The 26,638-nt window shown below is 37.5% G+C and overlaps 1 protein-coding gene across 2 annotated transcripts in view; it reads right to left on the bottom strand.

The window, feature by feature from the left end:
* Positions 1-26,638, bottom strand: part of CDC37L1 (cell division cycle 37 like 1, HSP90 cochaperone) — a 31,449-nt gene that overhangs the window by 784 nt on the left and 4,027 nt on the right. The window contains exons 2-6 of one of the 2 annotated variants that reach the window (XM_004373475.2): positions 26,073-26,354; positions 21,998-22,091; positions 15,343-15,458; positions 14,469-14,591; positions 5,956-6,120 (exon numbers count right to left, since the gene is read on the bottom strand). In XM_004373475.2, coding sequence (XP_004373532.1) covers positions 5,956-6,120; positions 14,469-14,591; positions 15,343-15,458; positions 21,998-22,091; positions 26,073-26,354 — 780 coding nt within the window. Of the gene's footprint in view, positions 1-2,702; positions 6,121-14,468; positions 14,592-15,342; positions 15,459-21,997; positions 22,092-26,072; positions 26,355-26,638 lie in introns of those variants that run through there. The other variant, XM_023728588.1, reaches the window with a different exon arrangement.

The following is a 26,638-nucleotide window of genomic DNA, read 5'->3' as shown; positions in this document are numbered from 1 at the left end:
TAATGCAGAATGATATATGTGAAAAATAGAAATACAAATACTACCCTTTTCTCTCCTTTTAACAAAACTGCGTAGTTTTAATTATTTAATCATACAAGGCTAATTTTTTCCATGTGATTATATGAACAGCCAGCAATGTATTTTGAAGATTACTATCTTAGACCCTTAGGTCAAGTGAGGATAAAAGAAGCTTAATTTAGGTTTGTGTATTTTTTAAACAGAAGGCATAAATATTCTATTTGCCGATTTCTAAACTAGAAACAAAACAAAAACTTTCTCCCATAAATGCAAAAATAAAACCATTATTTGTTAAATGCCATGAATAGGGACCTAAGCCTTTAAGACCCAGGACTTCAGGAAATTTTTCCCCAAGAATTCAATTTTGTCTACTCAGTAGTTCTAAATAAATATCACCTAATTTCATTAATGTTTATTTAATAAATACCGATGAGGAAAACAGTCCCATAGAGAGGCAGGGTTTTCAAACGATCCTCCTAATAAAGTACAATACTTTGTGGTTCATTTATAGTAAAAGTCAAAAGACTAGTTAAGAGTCTGGATTATTCCCAATCAAGTCTTTATGAAGGAAGTGGCACAAATAACTGACTGAGGTCTCGGATGTTAAATAACACTGGACCTCAGTTGGGTGGTGCAGTGGTTAAGAGCTACGGCTACTAACCAAAATGTCAGCAGTTCACATCCACCAAGCACTCCTTGGAAACTCTATAAGGCAGTTCTACTCCGTCCTTCAGGGTCGCTATGAGTCAGAATCGACTCGATGGCAATGGGTTTGTTTTTGTTTTTTTCAGTTCTAAAAGCTAGTCTATAGGATAAACAAGGTTATTTGTCCCTCTATCCAAGAGGCCTTGGTTTAGTCCTTTCAAAAAATAAAGATAATGGTATTTGGCCCCTTTCACAAGATTTTTGTCAATTAAAAAAATTAAAAGCTAAAATGTTGCCAAGAAGCACTCAAAAAGATGCTCAACATCATCAGTCATTAGAGAATGCCAGTTAAAACCACAACGAAATACCACTTCACCTCCACTAGGATTGCTATTATCAGAAGAACAGAAAACAAGCGTTGAAGAGGATGTGGAGAAATTGGAATCCTCAGCCACTGGTGAGAATGCAAAATGGTACAGCCACTATGGAAAGCAGTTTGACAGTTCTTCAAAAAGTTAAACACAGAATTACCATATGACCCGACAATTCCACTCGTAGGTATATACCCAAAAGAAATGAAAGCAGGACTCAAACAGATACTTGTATACCAGTGTTCACTGCAGCATTATTCACAATAGCCAAAAGGTGGAAACCTCAATGTCCATCAACAGATGAATGGATGGATAAACAAAATATGATATGTACATACAATGAAGTCCCAATACATGCTACAACATGGGTGAACCTTGAAAACATTATGGTGAGTGAAATATATCAGACTCAAAAGGACACATATTATATGATCCTACTTATATGAAACATCTAGACTAGGCAAATGCAGGGAGACCAAAGTTTATTAGTGGTTACCATGGGAAGGGGACAGGAGGAGTTACTGCTTAAGGGGAAGTCAGTTCTCTTAAGGGTGATGAAAATATGTGGAAGCAGAGAGCAGTGATGGAAGAAGCCCTGGTGACGCAGTGGTTAAAGTGCTCAGCTGCTAACTGAAAGGTGAGTGGTTGAACCCACGACCACTCCGCAGGAGAAAGATGTGGCAGTCTGCCTCCATAAAGATTTACAGCCTTGGGCAAGGTCATGGAAGCTCCACAGACACATCCAAACTCCCTGAGGGACCGAATTGCTGGGCTGGGGGCTGGGGGGACCATGGTCTCCGGGAACATCTAGCTCAACTGGCCTAACAGTTTATAAAGAAAATGTTCTACATCCTACTTTGGTGAGTAGCATCTGGGGTCTTAAAACTTGTAAGCAGCCATCTAAGATACTCCACTGGTCCCATCTCTTCAGGAACAAGGGAGAATGAAGAAAACTAAAGATACGAGGGAAAGATTAGCCCAAAGGACCACAGCCTCCACCAGACTGAGTTCATTACAACTAGATGGTGCCCGGCTACCACCACTGACTACTGTGACAGGGATCACAATAGAGGGTCTCCGACAGAGCTGAAAAAAATGTAGAACAAAATTCTAACAAAAAAATACCAGACTTACTAGTCTGACAGAGACTGCAGAAACCCCAAGAGTATGGCCCCCAGACACACTTTTAGCTCAGTAATGAAGTCACTCCCGAGGTTCACTTTTCAGCCAAAGATTAGACAGCCCCATAAAACAAAATGACGCTAAAGGGGCACACCATCCCAGGGGCCAGGACTAGAAGGCAGGAGGGGACAGAAAGGCTGGTAATAGGGAACCCAAGGTCAAGAAGGGAGAGTAGTGACATATCATGGGGGGCTGTTAACCAGTATCATAAAACAATATGTGTACTGTTTAATGAGAAGCTAGTTTGTTCTGTAAACCTTCACCTAAAGTTCAGTTAAAAAAAAAAAAAAAAAAGATTTACAGCCTTGGGAGGCCTGTGGGGCAGTTCTACTCTGTCCCACAGGGTTGCTATGAGTCAACTTGAAGGCAGTGGGTTTGCTTTTGGTTTAGTAGTAATGGTTGCACAACATGGTGACTAATAAATGTCGCTGAATTGTACCTGTAAAAGTGGCTGAAACAGGAAATGTTTTTGTTATATTTTACCATGATAAAAAAAAAAAGCGAAACTGTTATCCAAATTTAAGCTTTTTATAAATAATTAACACCCTTGTTACATTATCCCACTCTCCAAAAAAATGAGTGTTAAGATTTTCTACAATCCAGGCCAGGTCTGACAAATTCTGAAGGCCTTCAGAGCAGAACTTAACAATTACTCTATTCAGACTAGGCTCCAGTTTTCCATAAGAATTCTGAGCATTATGAGTTGGCTGAAGAGATTCTCCAGAACTCATCCATCTATCTCCCTCAGAACTGCCAGACACTTGGAGCATGGAGAGACTTAAAAAAAAAATAAATGCCAATATATCTAACCTAACCTACACTTAAACCCCACTGATTCCTCCATATTCGTATCTAGTAACATTCTCAGTGTTTCCTGCTTTGAGACCAGTTCTTCGCAAGAGCACTCAAAATATGACTCTCTTGTCTTGTCTGTAGTCTATGATTCAGCAACAGTCTGGTGCAGTAAAGTAGAATGGAAATCCAGGACTGGAATATTAACACCATCACTTATCATGTGACTTTAGGTAAATTACTTAACCTCTATAAGCTTCAGTTTACTCATCCATAAAATGGAGCTACTAGTAGTAGCAGCTATATTTTACAGAGTTTTTGAGAAGATCAAATGCTATAATATGTAAAAGTGCTTCACAAGCTATAAATTGGTATGAAAATAGGATGTTACCATTAAGGTAAGATTTTCTTCTAAACCTCCTCAGTTGACGACCTGGTCCCTCAGGTTGCCTCTCATCATATCCTACTTCCCTCAACCAGTCGATAACCCTTCTGCACATCTAGTTGAAATGTCATCTCGTCCTTCTCTCCCAGGAGGACTGGACCAGGATGTTCAGATTCTCCCACCATGAGGAACTGATCTGTTAGCCCAGATGGATCAGGTCTAAATAGCCCAGATGATGTCAGCAATTCATACCAGTGTCAGAAATGTATAATCCCAGCCCCTCCCCACAAAGCCTGGAAGGGATGCCCAGCAGCTGAGCTCAGCTGCCATCTGAAATACATGGTAAGAACATACTTCTCAAACCAGAAACAATGTCTTGGTAAGACAGGCCTCTTACGATATTTTAATGTGTATTTTTCCCCCTCCTGAGTCCAATGTCAATGGCATCTTTCAAAATCTCTTCTTTCCTTTGCATCCATTAAGTAACATCTTAATTTTAGGAGGTTTATATACTGGACTTGAAAGTGACTTAGTCATAAAATTCACTTGGAAAATCTACTTCCCTGTGGCTATTTCTCAAAATCATTGAAATAACATTGAGATAATCTGTAGGACAAATCTAGGGAGATTACTGCTTACACTAAGGGGGTAGCATTACCAATTATTTAAAAATCAGACCTTTATTAATTATTTCCACCCTTGAGAATAATATTCTAGTCTAAGTTAGATATGATCAATTGTTTTCCTTAAACTGTTCCCCTGGCCTACACTGGACTGGTAAAATTATAGTAACATAAGGTTAAGATGCTGAAAATCTCTCAAGTTCTACCACTTTAAGAGGTTTAAAAATACACACAGTGCTCTCCTCACATTGTCTTCTGAGTGACACTTCCCTTCTCACTGTGAAGGCAACAGAATAAACTGGCTGAAAAATAAAAAAACTCGTTGCTGTCCAGTTGATTCTGACTCACAGCGACCCTACAGGAGTGGCTGGTGGATTCGAACTGCAAACCTTCTGGTTAGCAACTGTAGCTCTTAACCACTGCACCATCAGGCTAAAGGTGGTCTTAAAATCTTGGGGCCTAGAGAGATGACTGGGCTCTATGAAATGCTTCTAGTAAAATCTAATGATGACCTAAAATTGCAGTCCTAAGTAGTATAAGACAGACCAGTGTTCTAACCTCCTCTTCTTTCTGACATTCTTTGATGCTGGTGACATTGTTTTATCTTGATCTAATAGATGACTTTGAAGAGGCTCAAACAGTTGGCAGCTTAGCATCAGCTACATTAACGTGTACTAACAATGTTGGATCTGTTAGGCACCACAAACATTTAAAGGGATAACAATAACTTCACGCAACAAATTACAGCTGGTCTTCTGTATCTGCGGGTTCCACCTCAGCAGATTCAACCAACTGCAGATGGAAAATATTCGGGAAAAAAAAAGAAAGTTCCAAAAAGCAAAACTTGAATTTGCCACGCGCTGAGCACTACACTGAATCCACGTGAATGAAGTGACGGGTAGGCATACCCTACTGTAGCCTCCCGCCATTTCACAGATCCTCAGTCTCTCTGCAGCACTTGTTGTTTGAGCACTGTTCGCCTAGCGTCTCGTTTGTTTGCTAATTGTGTTGTGTGCACCCTTTGTTTCTATGAAAAAATGGCTCCTAAAAAGCAATGAAGTGGTCAAAGCAATCCCTCAAAGGCTAAGAGGGAGCATAAACTGCTAGCTCTCCATGAGAAAATAAAAATCTTAGATCTTTTGAAAAGTGGCATGTTGCTTGCTGAAGTGGGCTGTAGGGTTGGTAAGAGCAAAATGAGCGTTCACACAACAAAGCAGAAACAAGCTGAAATTCATGGAAGTGTTAGTGCTGCCCCTACATTGGCAAAAAAGTCTCTCTGGTTTGTGATAAGTGCTTGCAAAGACTGAGAAAGCATTAAGTGTTAAGTGTAAGCATTAACAACTATTTACATAGCATCTACATTGTGTTAGGTATTATAAGTAATCTAGAGATGATTTCAAGTATATGGGAAGATGTGTGCAGGTTGTATGTAAATACTATGCCATTTTATGTAACAGACCTTAGCATCTGTGGATTTTGGTTATCTGCGAGGGGGTCCTGAAACCAATCCCCCGTGGATACTGAGGGACGACTGTGCCTCGTTTGCCACTTGGATGTATGCATTGAAAATAATTCATCCTAATAAATTAATAAGGATTTATGTAGTTCTGCTCAGAATGAGAAGCATTCAGAAGCCATCTTGAGGAGTTGATGATTGAGATGATCCATAGGTAACACGTGCCCTTCAGAATGTTGAGGTACAACTCATCTCTCCTATACTAAAAGGAGGTGGAAGTTGGTGTCTCTCTAAACATCCAAGAGATGGAGGAGATACAATGCCAAAACAAGGCATGGAAGGATACTCAGGGTTATCTTCTGGGGCAAGAATATTTAAAACGGTCATGCATATATTACATATAAGAAGGAACAGTGGTCCAAAACAAGGAAAATTACATGAACTAATACATTTATAAGACAAATATTTTCTTTTCCAACTTACCTGTGGTAAGGATTCTAATAAACCTATAGATCCAACACCAGATTGGAGAACATGATTCTGAACCGTCATAGGCTGAAAACTCTGTGACTGAGAACAAAGTCTTACTCTTGACTTGAAAGCTTCAAGTTCATTTTTGAATGCTTCAAAATAACCTTCTTCTTCTGCCTAGAAAATATTTTAAAAAAAGGTTCTCAAGACTTCTAAACCACACAGTAAGTTCTAAAAAGCATGTCAGGTCTGAAGTGGAGGAAGTAAAGACAAGGTACACAGTTTAAATGTAGAAACCACAATGATCCCTGCCAGATTTATGAAAACTGCGTGTTGCAGACGTAATGATTCATTTGTTCCATTTCCCCCTGCCTCAGCAAAATAAAACAAACTTTAAGAAGAAACAACCTCTCTATACATACACACACAACTAGAACAAAAGAAAGCAGGCTTTCTCTATATTTCCCTTGATTTATCCAGGGAAACAGTCCTCATTTAACCTCTCACGTTTAGTCCATCTATGCTTTTCCCACTGCCAAGCGACAACCTAGGGATAGTCTTAGAATCTCTTAATTCTCTATCAATTAATGAGGGGGTTCTATTACGTATCTCTAGTAATTCTCCAACACTACCTTCCCTATTTTACAGTCTTGTAGAAACCCATGAAAACCAACTGAAACTCAATAATTCAACCACCAGAGCATGGAAATAACTTAGCGTTCCAGTTAACCAAGTACTTTCTTTTCAACATTATGGGAAGAGAAAAAGTATGATGGTTTATGTTGAAGGAAAGAACTCTTAGTCATCGAACTCTTACGTTTCCTCCACAGATAAAGTGATGACACAGAGCATATCCCACACTAACAAATGCAATGTCTAAGTTCGAGTGGTGGAAGAAACCTTTCTGAAGTTTCTTTCTTTATTCTCATTGGGGTCATTTGTTTGAAATGCTATTTTTCTTCAATGCAGTTTAGGTTGTGTAACCAGATTAAAACTTCTCGATTAGTTATCAGCAGCAGTATGCAGACAAAACATGCAGAAATGTTCTGTGCTGCCATCCTATCTTTTCATGAATTTAGCAATAATGTCCTTACTTATATTTTTAGCATATATAAAACATTTTTATCCATATATGGCACTCATGTGGACGTATGGAACATTAGCCTTCATATCCAAAAATAATCCTTCTGAAATGGTTATGCAAGAAACTATTAAAGGTATCGGGTGGCGCAACGGCTAACCTTCCTGGAAGCCTAAGGCCTAGGGATTTAGCTCTACAGTGACTTGACAGATTTTGTTTTTTTAAGTAACTTATGGGTGAGCTGTTTAATCTCTCTGTGCCAATTTCCTTACCTGTAAAACAGGGATAATAACCTTCATAAAATGCTATGGGGATTTAATGAGCTATTCCATGCAAAGACCTAAGAACACTACTTAACACTAAGTACTCAATAAAAGTTATTATTGCTTAATTTTAAAAAAATTATTAAGATCACAATGGTAAGAGTGAAGACTTCAGTGTCTTTCAGTTCTATTTGGTTAAAGTATATCTCAGAGAATATATATATTTTGGCCATGCTGCAGTATCCTATTGAACACTACTTCAACCACATCATTAATGTATGATGAAAAAATAAAGTATGGTTGTTATTACCCTTATATGTGAAGTAAAAATTTAGAATAGTCATCAGAAGTCTGATTCAGCCATTTACACATTGAAACTCTGTTTTAGAAAATCTCCTATTTAAGTGGCACTTGAGAATAGTTTAGGGCACTTAAGGTAGGACTACTGCCATCTTAGTTTGTCATACTGTGGGGGCTTACAGGTTGCTGTGATGTTGGAAGCTGTGCCCCCGGTATTTCAAATACCAGCAGGGTCACTATGGTAGACAGGTTTCAGCAGAGCTTCCGGACTAAGATAGACTAGGAAGAAGGACCCGGCAGTCTACTTCTGAAAAAATTAGCCAGTGAAAACCTTATGAATAGCAGTGGAATATTGTCTGATATAGTGCCAGAAGATAAGACCCTCCAGATGGAAGGCACTCAACAGATGACTGGGGGGACAAGGGCCAGAAGGCAGAAGGGGACAGGAAAGCTGGTGATAGGGAACCCGAGGTTGAGTAAGGATAGTGTTAATGTGTTGTGAGGTTGTTAACCATTGTCATAGGGCAACATGTGTACTCACTGTTAAACGAGAAACTATTTTGTTCTGTAAGCCTTCATCTAAAGTGAGAATAGCAGCACAACTGGAAGAGCGTAGTTGATGTCACTGAACTGTGCATGTAGAAATTTTTGAAATGGTGTATCTTTGGCTATGTAGATTTTCACCAAAAAAAAAAAAAGGTCGAGAAGGAAGAGGGTTGACATGTTGTGGGGTTGTTAACCAATGTCAGAAAACAATATGTGTACTACTGTTTCATGAGAAACTATTTGTTCTGTAAGCCTTCACCTGAAGTACAATTAAAAAAAAAAAAAAAAAAAAAACCAGTAACACCCGTGGGGGGAAAAAAAAGATGACTGGGGAAGAGCTGCCTCCTCAAAGAAACGACCTTAATGATGTGGATGGAGTCAAGATTTCAGGACCTTCATTTGCTGATGTGGCATGACTCAAAATGAGAAGAAACAGCTGCAAACATTCATTAACAATAGGAAGGTGGAATGTAGAAGTATGAATCTCGGAAAATTGAAAGTCGTCAAAAATGAAATGGAACGCATAAACATCAATATCCTAGGCATTACTAAGCTAAAATGGACTGGAATTGGCTATTCTGAATCAGACAATCACATGTTCTACTATGCCAGGAATGACAAATTGAAGAGGAATGGCATGGCAGTCATCATCAAAAAGAACATTTTAAGATCTATCCTGAAGTACAATGCTGTCAGTGATAGGATATATCCATATGCCTACAAAAAAGACTGGTTAATACAGCTATTATTCAAATTTATGCACCAATTACTAAGACCAAAGATGAAGAAACTGAAGGTTTTTATCAACTTTTGCAGTCTGAAATTGATCGAGCATGCAATCAAGATGCATTGATAATTACTGGTGATTGGAATGTTAAACAAAGAAGGATTGGTAATTGGAAAATATGGCCTTGGTGATAGAAACGACGCCAGAGATCACATGGTAGCATTTTCAAGACTGATGAATTCTTCATTGGAAATACCTTTTTTCAACAACATAAATGGTGACTATACATGTGGCTCTCACCAGAGAGAATATACAGGAATCAAATCAACCACATCTGTGGAAAGAGATGATGGAAAAGCTCAATATCATCAGTTAGAACAAGGCCAGGGGCCAACTGTGAAACACACCATCAACTGCTTATGTGCAAGTTGAAGCTGAAGGAAATTAAAACAAGTCCATAAGAGCCAAAGTATGACCTTGAGTATATCCCACCTGAATTTAGAGACCACCTCAAGAATAGATTTGATGCACTGAACACTAATGACCACGTACCAGATGAGCTGTGGAATGACATCAGGCACATCATATATGAAGCAAGCAAGAGGTCATTAAAAAGACAGGAAAGAAAGAAAAAGACAAAATGGGTATCAGAAGAGACTCTGAAACTTGCTCCTGAATACAGAGTAGCTAAGGTGAAAGGAAGAAATGTGAAGTAAAAGAGCTGAACAGAAGATTTCAAAGGGCAGCTCAAGAAGACAAAGTAATACAATGAAATGTGCAAAAACACGGAGTTAGAAAACCATAAGAGAAGAACATGCTCGGCATTTCTCAAGCTAAAAGAAACGAAGAAAAAATTCAAGCCTCAAGTGGCAATACTGAAGGATTCTACCGGGAAAATATTAAAGCACACAGGAAGCATTAAAAAAAGATGGAGGGAATACACACGCTCACTGCACCAAAAAGAAATGGTCGATGTTCAACCATTTCAGGAGGTAGCATATGATCAAGAACCAATGGTACTGAAGGAAGATGTCCAAGCTGCACTGAAGGAACTAAGGGAAAAACAAGGCTCCAGGAATTGACAGAATACCAACTGAGATGTTTCAACAAATGGACGCAGCGCTGGAAGGGCTCACTCATCTATGCCAAGAAATTTGGGAGAGAGCTGTCTGGCCAATCGACTGAGAGATCCATATTTTTGCTCATTCCAAAGAAAGGTGATACAACATAATGCAGAAATTACTGAACAGTATCATTAATATCACACACAAGTAAAATTCTGCTGAAGATCATTCAAAAGCATTTGCAGCAGTACATCGACAGGGAACCGTCAGAAATTCAAACCTGATTCAGAAGAGGACGTGGAACAAGGGATATCGCTGCTGATGTCAGATGGATCCTGGCTGAAAGCAGACAATACCAGAAAGATGTTTACCTGTGTTTTTTTGACTATACAAGGGCATTCGACTGTGTGGATCATAACAAATTATGGATAACACTGGGAAGAATGGGAATTCCAGAACACTTAATTGTGCTCATGAGGAACCTGTACATAGACCAAGAAGCAGTCATTTAAACAGAGTAAGGAGATACTGCGTGGTTTAAAGTCAGGAAAGGCGTGTGTTAGGGTTACATCCTTTCACCATACTTATTCAACTGTATGCTGAGCAAATAATCTCAGAAGCTGGACTATATGAAGAAGAATGGGGCATCAGGATTGGAGGAAGACTCATTAACAACCTGCATGATGCAGATGACACAACCTTGCTTACTCAAAGTGAAGAGGACCTGAAGCACTTACTGATGAAGATCAAACACTACAGCCTTCAGTATGGATTACACCTCAACATAAAGAAAACAAAAATCCTCACAACTGGACCAATAAGCAACATCATGATTAACAGAGAAAAGACTGAAGTTGTCAAGGATTTCATTTTTCTTGGATCCACAATCAACACCCATGGAAGCAGCAGTCAAGAAATCAAACGATGCAGTGCACTGGGCAAAATCTGCTGCAAAGATCTCTTTAAAGTATTGAAAAGCAAAGACATCGCTTTGAGGACTAAGGTGCCCCTGACGGAAACCATGGTGTTTTCAATTGCCTCACATGCATGTGATAGCAGGACAATGAATAAGGAAGACCGAAGAAGAGTCAATGTCTTTGAATTATTGTGTTGGCGAAGAATATTGAATATACCAAGAACTGCCAGAAGAATGAACAAACCTGTCTTGGAAGAAGTACAGCCAGAATGCTCCTTAGAAGCACGGACGGCGAGACTTCGTCTCACATACTTTGGACGTGTTATCAGGAGGGATCAGTCCTTGGAGACGGACATCCTGCTTGGTAAGGTAGAGGGTCAGCAGAAAAGAGGAAGAAACCTCAACGAGATGGACTGACACAGTGGCTGCAACAATGGGCTCGAGCATAACGATTGTGAGGATGGTGCAGGACCAGGCACTGTTTTGTTCTGTTGTACACAGGGTAGCTATGAGTCGGAACCAACTCATTGACACCGAACAACCACCACTGCCATCTTGATTTTTTAAATTTAAAAACATCATTATTTTTCCCTTGTTTATAAAGGGAAATTATGTTTAAATAAATACATGAAGAAGAAAATGGAAATCATGTACAATTCTACCACCTAGGTATAACCAAAGTTAACCTTTTAGTTTATTTTCTTCTAATCTTTTTGCGTATGGTAAAATATATCACATATGCAAAAGAGCATGAAAAGTATATATGGACAGCTAATTGGGGGAAAAACCCACTGTGTACCCACAGAGACTTTCTAGGTAACAGATAAACTACCAGTCCCTTGGAAACCAACTTCCAACAGCATTCCCCTCCCTTTCTCTGAGGTTACCCTTATTGTGACTTGTGTCTTAAGCATTCCTTTGCTTCTTTAGCTTTACCATTTATGTATGTATTCCTAAATAATATATTGTTTAGTTCTGCCTGTTTTTTTGATTTTTTATTTTATTGTTGTACTTTAAGTGAAAGTTTACAATTAAGTTAGTCTCTCATACAAAAATTTATACATTGTTATGTGACCCTAATCGCTCTCCCTATACTGTGACAGCACACTCCTCCCTTCCACCCTGATTTCCCATGTCCATTCAACCAGCTCCTGACCCTCTCTGCCTTCTCATCTCACCTCCAGACAGGAGCTGCCCATTTAGTCTCATGTATCTACTTGGGCTAAGAAGCACCCACTTCACGAGTATCATTTTATGTCCCACAGTCCAGGCTGATTTTTGTTTGAAGAGTTGGCCTCGGAAATGCTTTTAGTTCTGGGTTGACAGAGAGTCTGGGGGCCATGCCTTCTGGGGTTCTTCCAGTCTCAGTCAGACCATTAAGACTGGTTTTTTGACTAGAATTTGAGTTCTGCACCCAACTTTTCTCCTGCTCTATCAGCGACTCTCTGTTGTGTTCCCTGTCAGGTACTTCTGCCTGTTTTTGAACTTTATAAAAATGGAATAATACTGGATATATTATCTGTGACGTGCTTTTTTCACTCCCTTGTTAGTTCACCATGCTGATGCCAGTATTTTACTGGTTGAATATAGAATTTACTCACTCTGCTGCTGACAGACATTTGGATTGTTCCCAGGCTTTTCTGCTATCTTGAACAATTCTACCATAAATATTATGGTATCTAGTGCGTGTATGTAAATAAGAGTTTAACTCTTTGGGGACTCAGGACATACTGTATCCCAAGCACATTTTATGCCTTCTTTGGGAAGGAGGGAACCCGATTTTAACATGTTCAGCCTCAAGGTGGGAGCCTTCTGAAATGCTTGAAACTCAAAAATCCTGAGTGAGAACCTCATTTTTGTGCAGACTGAGCATTGTCTTGGGTGATGACTCCTGGATATGTGAATTTTCTAAACTTTTGACAGGTTTGCCTTTATTTCTGTGAGATAAGCCTCTTCACTATGTTTCCTAGTTACTATGTTCTCACGAGAATGTACTTATTGGAAGAATAAGCTATTGCCAGTCTTCATTCAGTCATAGTGGCCATTCTCTCCTTGATGCCATGCATTGTTTCCAGGTGTTACTGGCTCCCTTCTCTTCTAGCATCTGAACAGTAAATAATGCCTTTCCAGTAAGGAACAATGCACTGCAGTGGTACTCTTCAAGAGACTTGAACTCCTCTAAGTTATTCTTACCATGCATTCATTCACTCATATCAGTAGGATTTACTACGTCCCGGTGTCTGCCGGCACATATGGGATCCCAGATAACAGGTATCAAAACACATAACTCATAACAAAAATTCTGAATTGATCCTTTAATCAGCATGCCTTCCATTAGTGGAAACACATGGTATCAACAAAAAACTCAAAAGTGAAAATAACTGGGTCACTAAAAGGTTAAAGCAGCAGTTCTCAAACTTTATGGTCTCAAGACTCCTTCACACTCTTAAAAAATTATTGAAAAACCCAAAGAGCTCTTGTTTATGTGGGTTATAGCTGTAAATATCTACTGTGCTAGAAATTAAAACTTAGGAATCTTTAAAAGTTTACTAAGAAATGACATTAACAAACTTATTATATAACTTGAATAACATTTGTATAAACAATAGCCACATCTTCCAAAGCAGAAGTAAATCAGTGAAAAGAGTGGCACTGTCTCCCATTTTCGCAAATTTCTTTAACGTCTGGCTCAACAGATTGCAGAACTCTCACATCTGCTTCTGCATCAATCCCAACTGAATACTCATGAGAGGATGAGAGTGAAAACGGCAAATAACGTCTTAGTACTATTATGAAATTAGTTTTGACAGAGGGCCTCCTGAAAGGGTCTTTGAGAACCTACTCTCTAGACTATATACCTAGGAGAATTTCTGGGGGTTAGTATATGCACTTGTAATTTTCCAAAATAGTTGGCCCAATTCATACTACCACCAGCAGTGAATGAGAATTGTTACTGCACTACTTCTTGTGCAATTTTTAAATTATTACTAGTCTAGTGGGTGTGAAATCGTATTTAATCTTTTTCCTAAGCGTATCTATTTTTAACTTGGCTGACATCATCCTGTATATATAAATGCGCATCATCAATTCTTTTCATTTGACTTGATTAGCATAAGCATTTTCTCGGGTCATTAAAACCTCTTCATAAATATAATTTTAATGGCTGTATAATATTCTTTTTAAATCATTCTTCTAATTTTTAGGTTGTTTCCTATTTTTTATTACAAAAGCCTGTTCTCCCATCAAACAGTGAGTTCTATACATGGAGGATACTTTTTCTGTTTTGTTCAACACTGTATCCTCAGCATCTCAAACAGCTGCGGTTTGCATTAGAAGACACTCAATATTTATTGAACGAATATAGTGACTGAAGACCCCAAGTTTCCTGAATACATACACTCATCTGAACAGATCTCAATTTCACATATATGCAACACTACAGCCTCTTATATACCTCCCTTAAATGTAAGTTAGCATGAAATCAGCAATATAATTTTTCTTTTTACGATAAAACCTACAAAAACTAGCCTGTGGCAGCTGGTTGAATGGCTGCTTTTGATGGGCATGGACTAAAGAGGCCTTCACTGAGGCCAACCTTCCCACTCAACAACACCACAGAGCTACTTACTTTGGCTTTCTGGAAAAATAAACGAAAACACCCTCTTGGATCCACATTACAGTTTTTGGCCATTTCCATAATAAACTGCATGACAACAGCTTGATGTGCTATTTGTTCCATTAGAGCCCCTTTCTGAAAGTAAACAGATTAAAATGACAAGAAATACCTCTGGAAATACAATTGACTGGCATACTGATTCAAATTTTTAATTTTTACAGTACTTTTTGTTTTACTCCCTTTAGTTTTATCTTAAGTCAAATAAAACAAAAAACAACCAAATCTGTTGCCTTCGAGTCGATTCCAACTCAGTGACCCTATAGGACAGAGAAGAACTGCTCCATAGGGTTTCCAAGGAGTGGCTGGTGGATTTGAACTACCGACCTTTGGTTAGCAGCGGAGTTCTTAACCACTATGCCACTAGGGCTCCTTAAGTCAAATACTGTATAGATACATAAAGAGCATACCTCATACCTTAGTTTTCATCAGCAAAAAGTTGTTATTTGTATGTGGACTAGAATAACTAAAGGCAGAGTGTACTGTTGGCCTGATTTAATATTGTGATTACTGTTCAGATTTTTAAAACATAACTTTCTAATTAGTTAAAAAAGAAAAAAGTTTAATATAGTACATGGGAACAAGAGAGATGACTGGGGGGGAGGGGTGCGCGGCAGGGACCACATTGGAAAAACTATCCATCTGCTAACTGAAACAACTGAAAAACAAAGACAAAAACCCATATTACACTCAAGCAGATCTGAAAACAAAAAATTGTAAATCTAATGACCTCCACTGCCTTCATTTAAAGTAAATGATGTTAAAAAAAAAAAAAGGAAGAAATCAGAATTCCATTAAAGTTCCCAAAAATTAAAGGTTTGTACAATACCTGTTCAGCTTCTAGATGAAAACACCATAAAATAAGATACTGGGCAGTTTCTTCACATACAAGGTAGGGATGATCAGACAAGAACCTCTGACTATCATCCCATCGGCTCAACATACCTATTAAAAAAAAACAAAGAAACAATGAATGTCAAATATTTTATTTCTTCCTGCAAGGTAAGAAATGATATTTTAATGTAATTCTCTTTAAAGCCAATACATATTACCTGAGCAATGTATTAAGGTAAAAGAGAAACAAAGAGGGATAACACTCTTCAAAGCAATGCCCAGTGCACTGGAAATAGCATCCAAAATTCACAGAAAGTTTTATGTCAGATAATTAGTTAGGCTAAAGTAGGGTGATCAACACCTCCCAGTTTGTCTGGGACTTTCCTGGTTTAAAGCTGGAAGTCCTGCATCTGGGGCACACCCTCAATCCAGGCAAACCAGGACAAGTGGTCATCCTAGGCTAACAAGAGTATTGAGGAATTCAAGAAACTCAGTATTAGTTATTCAGAAAATAAATGTTTTTCTATTTAAAAAGATGGGAAAGAAAGCAAGACCACAAGAAGCAACACATAGCAAACTTAGATTTAATTAAAGATTCAGGAAAACCACATTATCTCTAATGTATTAGAAAATACATCTAAGATAATATAGTAAAATATCGGCAGCATGGGAACCAATCAGTGTTATGACAATATACTTCAACTGTCTAGTCATGATGCCTGTGCATATATACATATACATATATATATATATATATATATATATATATATATATATACACACATATAGTAAACACAACAAATACTAACAGTATAACAAACTGTAGACTTTGTTTAGGGTTATCACTTCTATAAATGTTAAATTTGAAATCTTAAAAATTAGTAAGCGTATTTGAAAATGGCTGCCATTTTGTTTCAAGATGGCATACTAATCCAAATACTACAAGGTGTATCTTCATCTCTATCCAAATTAAAAAGAAATTCGATCAAAAAGTCAATACTGCCCAAGCAATCATGAAACCAGCAGTTTGTTGAACTTTTAACTTTGTCCAGTCAGCTTTACACTTGAGTAAGTTTAGTATAAAACAATACTAACTTTAAATTCTTTAGAGTCATCCAGGGAAGTCTGGATGTTACTGAATCATCATGGAAATTTTACAAGGGTATCTCAACAGTCTGGCTGGAAACCTTTTCTTTAGACATAAAATAAAATAATATATTAAAGTCTCACACCAGAACACAAGTGAGAACAAAACTGAGGGTCAATGCTGTACTGAAAAATACACATTTAGCAACACATGGGAATTAACCAAAAATAAATGATGAATTTTTCCCCACTTAAGAAAGGAAATAAAGCATTTTAGCATTTTCTCATAAAGAGTTTTTACATGCTTTATAAAGTTATTATACTTTATACTCTGGATATGGTAATTAGGTCATTTTAAATTCTGAGAAACAGAATGATTACGGAAGATACTAAAAACTACTCCTCAAAGTATAGTTAAGGACAGCCTAATTAATGACTTCTGGGGCAGACCTAAAGAAAGCATAACCTTATTTCTTATACCTGAGGCCATAAATAAATCCTGTGAAGCAGTTTTGCCTTAGCTTTCTTATACTCCAGAAGAGGTCAGTATTTTCAACTCTATCTACCATCCACAGAGCATCGCTTCTGCTGTTTACTTCTCCATGGCAGCATCTTGACTCAATGAGGCACCAAAATCCTATTCATTTTGGTTTCTTTTGCAGGAAGGACAACATGAAAGGGTTAGTGACGCTTGTAGGGGCAATAAGGAAGGGTGTCATTAAATGTAGAAGTTGTTAAACTACCTATTTAATATTTCAGACAAAATTAACACATGAGGTTGACTATAGCTTTTATTTATCTGAGAAATACTTATCATTATTTCAAAAATGCAAACTGAATTATGATAAAATTGAGAAGTTAGATTACAGGTAGCCCATAAAGACCTTCGTGGGAAGAGTGTGGAATTTTATGAATAAAATATGACAGTCAATGGTATAGCGCAACACAACATACTTGAAACTACTTATGTTATTTTGGAATTTGTTACAAACTTGGAAATAAATGGAGAGTAACACAATCTAGCATGATGGCTAAGAAAACAGACTCGAGAGTGAAACTGCCTAGGTTCAAACACTGGCTTCACAACTTATTAGCCTTGGGACCTTGGGCAAGTTCCTTTATAGCTCTGTGCCTCCATTTCCTTGTCTGTAAACTAGGGCTAAAAAGAGTACCTGACCTACAGGACTTTGGTAGGACTGAGTAAGTTAACACATATAAAGCCCCTAGAAGAGGACCTGACAGAGTAAACATCCGATTAACGTTACGTATTATGAACACAACAGTAAAAAATTCACTCATTCATTTAGTAATTCAACAAATATTTATTAAGCTAATCCTTTGGTTAAGCATAATCCATTTAAACTAGCCAACTAACTTCCCTGAATGCTTGAAAAACCTCACTTTGACAAATTAAAATATTTTAACAATTATATGCTTTTACCTATATATTTCCCTAGTGAACATCTAAATCCCCATCTATCAATTTTCAACAGCTACCTAATCCCTAAAATGGTCCCCAAATGCACATGTCCGCATTGATTGCCCTCTTGTACTTTTAAAATGATACATGTATTTCTAATCACCTACCATGGGACAGCTATTCCCACCTGTATATCTGAAAACAAACCAAGCTCATTCAAAACCAAACCCATCCTTCTCTCTCTGCCATCCTCCAATGCTTCCTGGGCTCCATGTCATCCAATCAAGCATTCTAGAAATTCCTTTGACACTTCCATTCTTCCCACATCAAACTGGTCACTAAGTTCTGTGGTTATACTACCCAACCAAACCCACTGCCGTCAAGTTGGTTTCGACTCATAGCCTGTAGGACCGAGTAGAACCGCCCCATAAGGTTTCCAAGGCTGTAAATCTTACAGAAGCAGACTGCCACATCTTTCTCCCAAGGAGCGGCAGTGGGTTTGAACTGCTGACATTCCAGTTAGCAGCCGAGCGCTTAGCCACTGCGCCACCAGGGCTCCTTAGTTATACTATAGTCCTGTGTTAATGTTAATTACACTAACAGATTTTCTAATGTCAAGCCCTCCTTGAATTCTTAGGATAACCTTTTAAAAATATCTCTTTTTCAGATTATAAAGTATATAAATTGTGAAGAATTTGAAAAATCCAGAAAATAAAATCACCTACAATTATATTACAACAGATAATTAATGGCAACATTTTGATATATTTCCTTCCAGGCTTCTTTTTTTTAACAACTTTTTAAAGAAAATTCACTTCACATTCTATTAACAGTATTTGATATATTTCTTAAAAAATAATTTTGCTATACATGAAGTGATTACATTAAAGAGATTGTAATTATTCACTTTCAGGACAAATGAAATGGTTACAGCTTTTGATAAAATTCAGAGAACCCAACAAGCACCTTGATGATGAAGCCAGTAATGTCAAAGATGCATATGACTGAATAAAACTGTTCTGTAGAACTTAAGAGAAAAAAAGGCTTTGTTTCTAAATTAAAGTTTACATGTATGAAACATGAATTAGAAAAATTAATAAATTACATAGAAATGTAGGGGGAAAAAGATCAAGCTATCATTGCTTCATAATACTTCCCATGATATGGCTGTACCATTTACCATTAGATGGTAGATTCCATTTAATTACAAGGCTAAAAGCAACACAAGAAAGACAGTCAACAAATATCATCAGGGCAAGTCAGGAAGAACTCTGAAGATATAAATACACATAAGACCATAGCAAAGAACTGGTATGAGACTCCGACATCCCTACATAGCCCCCCGTGCACCAGGCTGATGTTTTCCAGACAATCCAAGTTTGGATAAAGTCTCAAGGTGGAAGCTTTAATTAAAGCTGCTATTCCAGATGCCTTTTCTTTAAAGTAGCATATCAAGGTAATCATCGTTCTGGCAAGTGTTTTTTTTTTTCCTAACCACAATAAGCACACATCAGAAAAACGTGCTTCCACCCAGGAGGGACAGGATTAAACTTTCATGGTCTTGCCTTAGGTATGTGTCAACTCTGTGCCATGATTTAACCAACAGGACTTTGATTATCTCATCATCCCATATGACTGCAAGCTGGTTCACTCCACACTGACGGAACTTGGTGAGCAGATACCTTGGTACCCCAGATACCTTGGTAAGATACACACATCCCAAAGACTGGGAAATAAAATACATGAAAATCTGGAGAACTTACTACCTTAGTAACATTTTAGGGGATTCAATGGCTGCGGCAAGTAGCCTATCTCCTCCAAAGTGGAATTCAATGTGTATTTCCACTTAGAAAGAGGTACAATGTGAATGTGGCAGTGGTTATCAGGTCTGGATGGGTTTGAAGACAGTGAGGCACTGGTTAGTATTACAGGATGAGACACGGGAAGTCCATGGTGTGCAATGGCAAAACAGCTGTTTATGAATCACCTGAGTTTATCAAGTTAGCTTCTTTCCTCAGCCATCCCAATGCTTGTACAACAGTTTCATAAACTAAGGGGCCATGGTGGCACAGACTGAAATTTTGCACAAACTCAGATAACACGGGCTCTCTATACCAAGGATATACTAGTATGGCCAATGAATACCTAATTTGCCAGTAGCAGAAACCAATGCTGAAACCTCAATATGGCACCATACAGTGGCGAGAACAGCCAGCCATCGACTAGTAGGTTGATGACCTTGGACCCATTTGACCTTGGAGGGAGCAATGATTCTTCACTAGAACAAACACATTCTAGATCTGGAAACACATTCCCCCCTTGCCATGCTTCTGCCAGTAATACCATCTGTGGCCTTATTAAATGCATTATTCATCATATTATTCACTTTATTTTAACCGAGGAGCTCATTTTACAGCAAACTAAATGAGACAATGAGCTCATGGAATTCACTGGCGTTATCATGAATATCACTACCCAGAAGCAACAGGTTTTACAGAATGGTTAAGTGGTTCACTGAAGACTCAGTCATAGTGCCAGGTGGATAACAGCACCTTGTGAGGCTGGGATATTTTCCCACACAAAATTGCTTCTGACCAAGGCACTCATTTTCCAGCAAAAGTTAGGGAAACATTTCAAACCCACTAGGCTCTCCATGGCTCCAAAGCAGCTGGCCTGATAAAATGCCAGCTGGGTGACACCACCTTGAGGGATGCTGTTCTACCAGATGCAGTAATGCTCTGAACAAGCAACCAATATATGGTACTCTTTTCCGCAGCAGAACTCATGGGCCCAGGAAGCAAGGCCTTGGGAGGGAGGGGGGCAAGGGGGAGGATCTGACATTATCACAACTAATGACTCACTTGCAAAATTTTCACTTTGTATCCTTAAGATTCTGGGCTCTGCTGGTTTAAAAATCTTAGTATCTATCCAAATGTATTGCCATCAAGTCAATTCCGACTCACAGTGACCCTACAGGACAGAGAAGCAGTGCCCCATAGAGTTTCCAGGGCTGTAAATCTTTACGGAAGCAGGCTGTCACATCTTATTCCCGTGAAGTGGCTGGTGGGTTCAAACTGTGTACCTGTTGGTTAGCAGCCAAGCACTTCACCAGTGCGCCACCAGGGCTCCTTATATTTATCCAAGAGAGGGCTATTTAACCTTTTTTTCTGTTATAAATAGTGCCACAATTATAATATATATGAAAAGAAGCTATGTTTATTTTTTTAGCTACTATTCTTGAATTTAACAGAATACACAGGCTTTTTTTCTTAACGAAAACTTTGGGAATGATAAATATTTTATGAAGAAATGAACTGCATGTAAGAGGAAGGAAAGAAAAATGTAAGGTAACATCCAATGTCTTGATATGACTGAAATTCTAAATACTTTGGGGGGAAAAAACACCAATAGGAAAAAGATTTTAAAATGTTACTATTTAAAAAGCTCAATAACATACTGCAAATAAAAAACCATGTTTACTAAACTAACCTATTACTTGGAATGAAAAAATAACCTTTGAACCTTCATTCCTAATGCTTCTCATTAGCATTTTTTAAGCCAGCAAGATCATATTGCTCTTAATTCTCAGAACACACCATGCTGTTCCACGACTCTGTGCCTTGTAGATGCTGTTGCCTTGCCTCCCTTATCTACCTGGAAAACTCTACAATCTAGTGCAGATGAGACCGCCTCTGGAAAGCCTTCACTTACATCAATCCCCATCCCACCCCTCATCTCTAACAGAGAAAATTATTTCTTTAGTTCTTTGTTCACATTTCTATTACTGTATTATCTGAATAACAGTTCAAGGATCTGCCTGAATTATACAGCATCATATCTAGAACTACAAAAACTAAATGTTAACCTCACAACCATTAGGTAATCAGACACCAAGGAAGCAGAGAAAAAGACAGAAAGAAAAGATCAGCCTGAAATTTTGATTATCTTCACAATTTGGCTTGCTCAGTCAATCTGTTTTATTTATGACCATAAAAAAGTCTACGGCAAGAGCTGTACAACTGTGCCAGAAGTAGCTACATATCTTGAGTTTGTCAAGGACCTTCCCTGACATTTTATAAGTCCATTTTTGTACATATCCATATGATACCAAACACTGCAAAAGAAACTCAAGTGGATGACTTACCAAAATGTCTGATTTTTTGTTCATATTTCTGCATAAATGATTTTGATTTATCTTCATCTTCTGTTTCTTTTCTTTTATCTTGATTAATAAAACTCTAAGAAAAAATTTACAAATTAAAATCAAATTTTATATTCTAATTGAATCTTCTTTCTCAAATATGAAATGCCTAGCAATCCTTCCTATAAACATTATAAAATGATATAATATTATAGTGATGTTAAATTACCTGTTAAACTTTTTACAAAAAAATTAAAAATGTTTTGTACTGAAGTTTAGTTAGTTTTGTTTAAAATTATATATGCGTGGAAAATTACAGAATTGTCTTAGGAATCATACAGAAAATCAACTGAATTAACCTTTGTGTTAAAATTTCCCTATCAAACATACTTATTAGAAAGATCCTTCATATGTATAATTCACATTTGCATTACTCATTTCTTATAAATACGCACATCTAGTCTAATCTTTAGAGTTCTTGCTGGAAATGACTGCAGAAATTCAAAGTAGATAGAGAATAAGGTATATTTACTACAAATTCTCTGATAAGACTTAAACCAAACACAGACCTTTGTTGCATTTTAACTAATTTTTCTTAGGAGAAGCAAAACAGTTCATTTCTTAAATCAATTACAAATTTCTATTAAGAAACTGTTTTCAGTTATATAAGTCACGAAACAGACCAAGATTAAGTTTTTATCTAGCCAAAAAAACTGGCAGGACAGTTTGTCAGAACATTCTGTGATCGCATTTGTACCCTGAAAACATCACTGCCAAAAACGAAAATTGCAAACTAGCCCTCCGCCAGTTTATAATCAGGAAGCACTCAAAAGTTTATATGGTTCAAAACAAAAGTATTTTTTCCTTTATATTCTGCCATCTAGACTAGTACTGTCCAACAGAAATATATTGAGCCACAAAAGCAATTTAAAATTTTCTATCAGCCACATTAAAACGTAAAAAGAAATAGATGAAATTAATTTTAATAACATATTTTATTTAACCCAATATATTCAACAACTATAATTTCAACATGCAGACAACATAAAAAATTATTAATGACTTTTTTTTTAATACTAAGTCTTCCAAATCAGGTGTGTATTTTACACTTACAGCACATCTCAATTCAGACTGGCCACATTTCAAGGGCTCAATAGCACATGTAGCTAGTGGCTACTGAGCTGGAAAGCAAAGATCTAGACCAGTCCTCTGAATTCTCAAGTTCCCAGACACAACCAACGTATGATTCTGAGCAAATGACTGGAACATAAAGACAATCCTAATTAATTTGTGGTATAAATGTAGGCTATCTTTGACTCTATGGTTAAAGAAAAAATTAAAAGCAGAGACATAATGAAAATACTTGTGTTATGACCACTATGTTAAGGAAGATAAGTAACTTTATCAAGTAAAGAAACATTATTCAGATAAGGAATGATCCTGTTGTGGGGGAGGAAAAATACATAAATATAAATTAGTACAGTCATGGAAGAAGTCTACAAAGATATGACTTACAATTAACAGTGGTTCTCTTTGGGAAATGGAATTAGAGGTGAAGGGAATCCTTCAATTTCTACTTTACATAGTTGTGTATTTATTTATTTTTACAATAAGCATGTAGTAATGTTATAACTTTTTTCAATTAAATAAAGAAAAAAGTAGTGATGTACATTTACCTGTGTGTACTACTGATTGCTGTTCCAGAACTAGAGCTCTCTAGGGGAGGGCCATTAAGAGTAATCAAGAGGGTGGGTGGGAGCGGGTGTCAGGAGAACAAAACAAGTACTGCCACAGGCTGAGGAGTCTCGCTCTAAAGCTCGAGAGTTAAGTTTAGTACAAATAAAAAGAAACACTTTACAAATTAGTAGTAAATGACTGATTTCATTGCCCCAGTTGGTTGCAGACTGAACATTTAAATACTTTTAAAAAGTTCCACATTACATATCTTGATTGGAGTGTAGGCTACATAAGCGTTATCTATTTGTTAAATTTGTACACCTACATATCAAGGTATGAAAATCTTACCTAAAAACTAAAACAAAAAATCAAGCAGAAGTGGGAGTAGAGGAAGGTATAGCTGAAACAAAAACGACAGAAGGATGATAGATGATGATATGGAACATGAGATTCATTATGCTATTCTGTTTACTTTGTATATGTTTTAAGTCTTCTAAAAAGACTAAAAAAAAAAAAAGATCCAAATTTACTACCAGATAATATGTCCCCAGTGGGTTATGAGGTTTGAAAGCTTATCCCTATTCTCTGTGTAGATGTTATTGATATCATCCCTGTTTCAGGCTCAGAGAACAGTCATAATGGACAATACAGGAAATCCACTTCTGCTGAAAAGCTAAAAGCTTTTAGCTTCTGTGAATTATTTTCTTCAGCCATGTCGACACAGTGCAAAAACTGAACCCTAAAATAATTGTACCCATCGGCATGTTCTTAGACTTTATTACACGTTTTTCCAAAACAAGGATAAACACAGATTACTGTATTGCTCAATACACAATTGTACCATTTTGTTCCATATTAAAGCATTAGTTCATGGAATAACCGGGCTTTGCTGTTTTTCCTCCTTTTCACGCATTTTGAAATAATCTCCAGAAACCCTAGTTTTCCCTGGAAAAGACAGGTATAAAACCCCGAGTTGCTTGAGAAGCAGTGGGTTTTCCAAGTCCAACCAGGACACTTTCCTCTACTGCCTCCAGAATAAGGGACATCATTCTCATTCTTACAGGCAGCATTAGAAGGAGATTCAATAACTTTCTTTTACCTTATCTTAGCCTCTCAATCCCACAGCCAGGAATTTCTTCCTCACATTTAATCCACCACTATGTTATCAAGTCACTCTTACTTACTTTCAGGTTCTTCATTTATAAAATAAGGTGGTTGAATGACAGAAACCCTAAAAGCAGTCGTCACTAAAGTAGGGGCACACAGACTGACTCCGTGAGATATGAGGGAAAATATAACTTGAATTTAGATTTTTACCTTGCCCTTGTGAATGTCTGATTTTTGTGACTGTTTCATAATGTACATAATATTTGTTCAGCAGTACAAGTATATCAACAAATATCTGGGACAGGTCAATTAAAACTGTCTAGAGTCTGCAGGAGTTTTCAAACTTTTAACTACATTTTAAGTTAAGAAATAGATTTTATATTGTGTCCTACCATGCACACACTTCCCTAAAGCGTAAGTTTCACAATAGTGAATTGACCTTTAATAAGTGGGACGCGCTGATCTTTTCTACTCTATTTAAAAAGCTACTTGGAATGCACCAAATTGTTTCACACCTAACTGGGGTCGAGGCCTGGAGTCTGAAGAATGCTGCTGTTCTGAACTCTTCCAGCAATTTAAATCCATTTCCTCTTCAGATACAAAAGTCAAAGAACAAAGCGTATATCATCTAGTAAGAAACAGAACACTATTCTTAAGAAGCCACCAAGTCCCTGGCAAAAGTACTGTACTATTTCATTTTACTAAGAGACAAAAGGGACTAAATTATTTCTAAAGAGTCCTTTCGGTTATGCTTGTACCAGTAAATCCAGATTACTACCTAAGGTTTACTAAATACATAATATTAAAAAACATTTTGTTTTATTTAATAAATAAATCCAGAAAACTATACATTAGTGTTACGAAACTGCTAATAAGCTAATAGCACTCATAATATCAAAGCCTTCCCTGCGCCAGGCCCCACATTCTTTAAAACATCAACTAATTTAACCTTCACACCCACCGTATATCAGCCATCTACAATTACTTCTGTTGTAGAGCTGAGGCAACTGAGGCTTACAGATGTTGTGTGACTTGCCCAAGGTCACAAAGCCAGTCTTGAGGCAATCCGATTCCAGTGTGTTGACAGGCTGTAGTCACATATTTGGATTAAATACTAGCCACATTAGACACTATTAGAGATACTGGTTTCTGTAACAAGCACTTTTCATAAACCTCTATCAAAAGTGAATACTGTCTACAGGATACTGCTGTTTTGCTAAATATTCACAACTCGTCTGCACAAACAGTTCCAACGCTTTGTCTTCTTTCATTATGGTCCAATAAAAGGCCGTACCTTATTAAAAACATCCTTGCTAATGGCATCCGTGTTCCACAGACACATTCTCTCTCTCTGCACTAGAGCCTCTTCTTTCTGTCGCCATTCTTCTTCCCGTTGCCTCAGTTCTGATACTGCTGTTTGTGCTTTGGCATGTTCCTGATCCAAGGACTCAGAGTTATGCAGCGCTAAGCTACCAAGTTTCTGCTGCGCTTCAGCGAGATTCCATTTGCACGCCAGAGTATTCTTTACAAACTCTTTCTGCTTTTGGCAAGCCAGTTCAATCCCATGGCTGTATATCTGGATGAAAAACAAAACTCTACTTGTAAGAAATGAAGGAGGAAAAGGGTGCAATGAAGGAGGCAAAGGGTGCGTTTGTGCAGCAGGGTTCAATTTTCTTTTATTCAAAGGATTTCTGTACAGTGTTTTTTGGAACAGTGTATCCTGCCTTCTGTGTATGTAGTTATACTCTTACATTATAGGCCTTGTTTCATCAACTAGACTCCAAGCTTCTTTGTTAATCTGTGTCCCTCCCCCCACAGCTAACAACAACAAAAAGCCTGGCAACTAGCACAATGTCTTGC

The sequence above is a fragment of the Trichechus manatus genome, unplaced genomic scaffold, assembly GCF_000243295.1.
Source record: "Trichechus manatus latirostris isolate Lorelei unplaced genomic scaffold, TriManLat1.0 scaffold00025, whole genome shotgun sequence".
NCBI lineage: Eukaryota > Metazoa > Chordata > Mammalia > Sirenia > Trichechidae > Trichechus > Trichechus manatus.
This window is presented reverse-complemented; position numbering and strand designations above follow the sequence as displayed.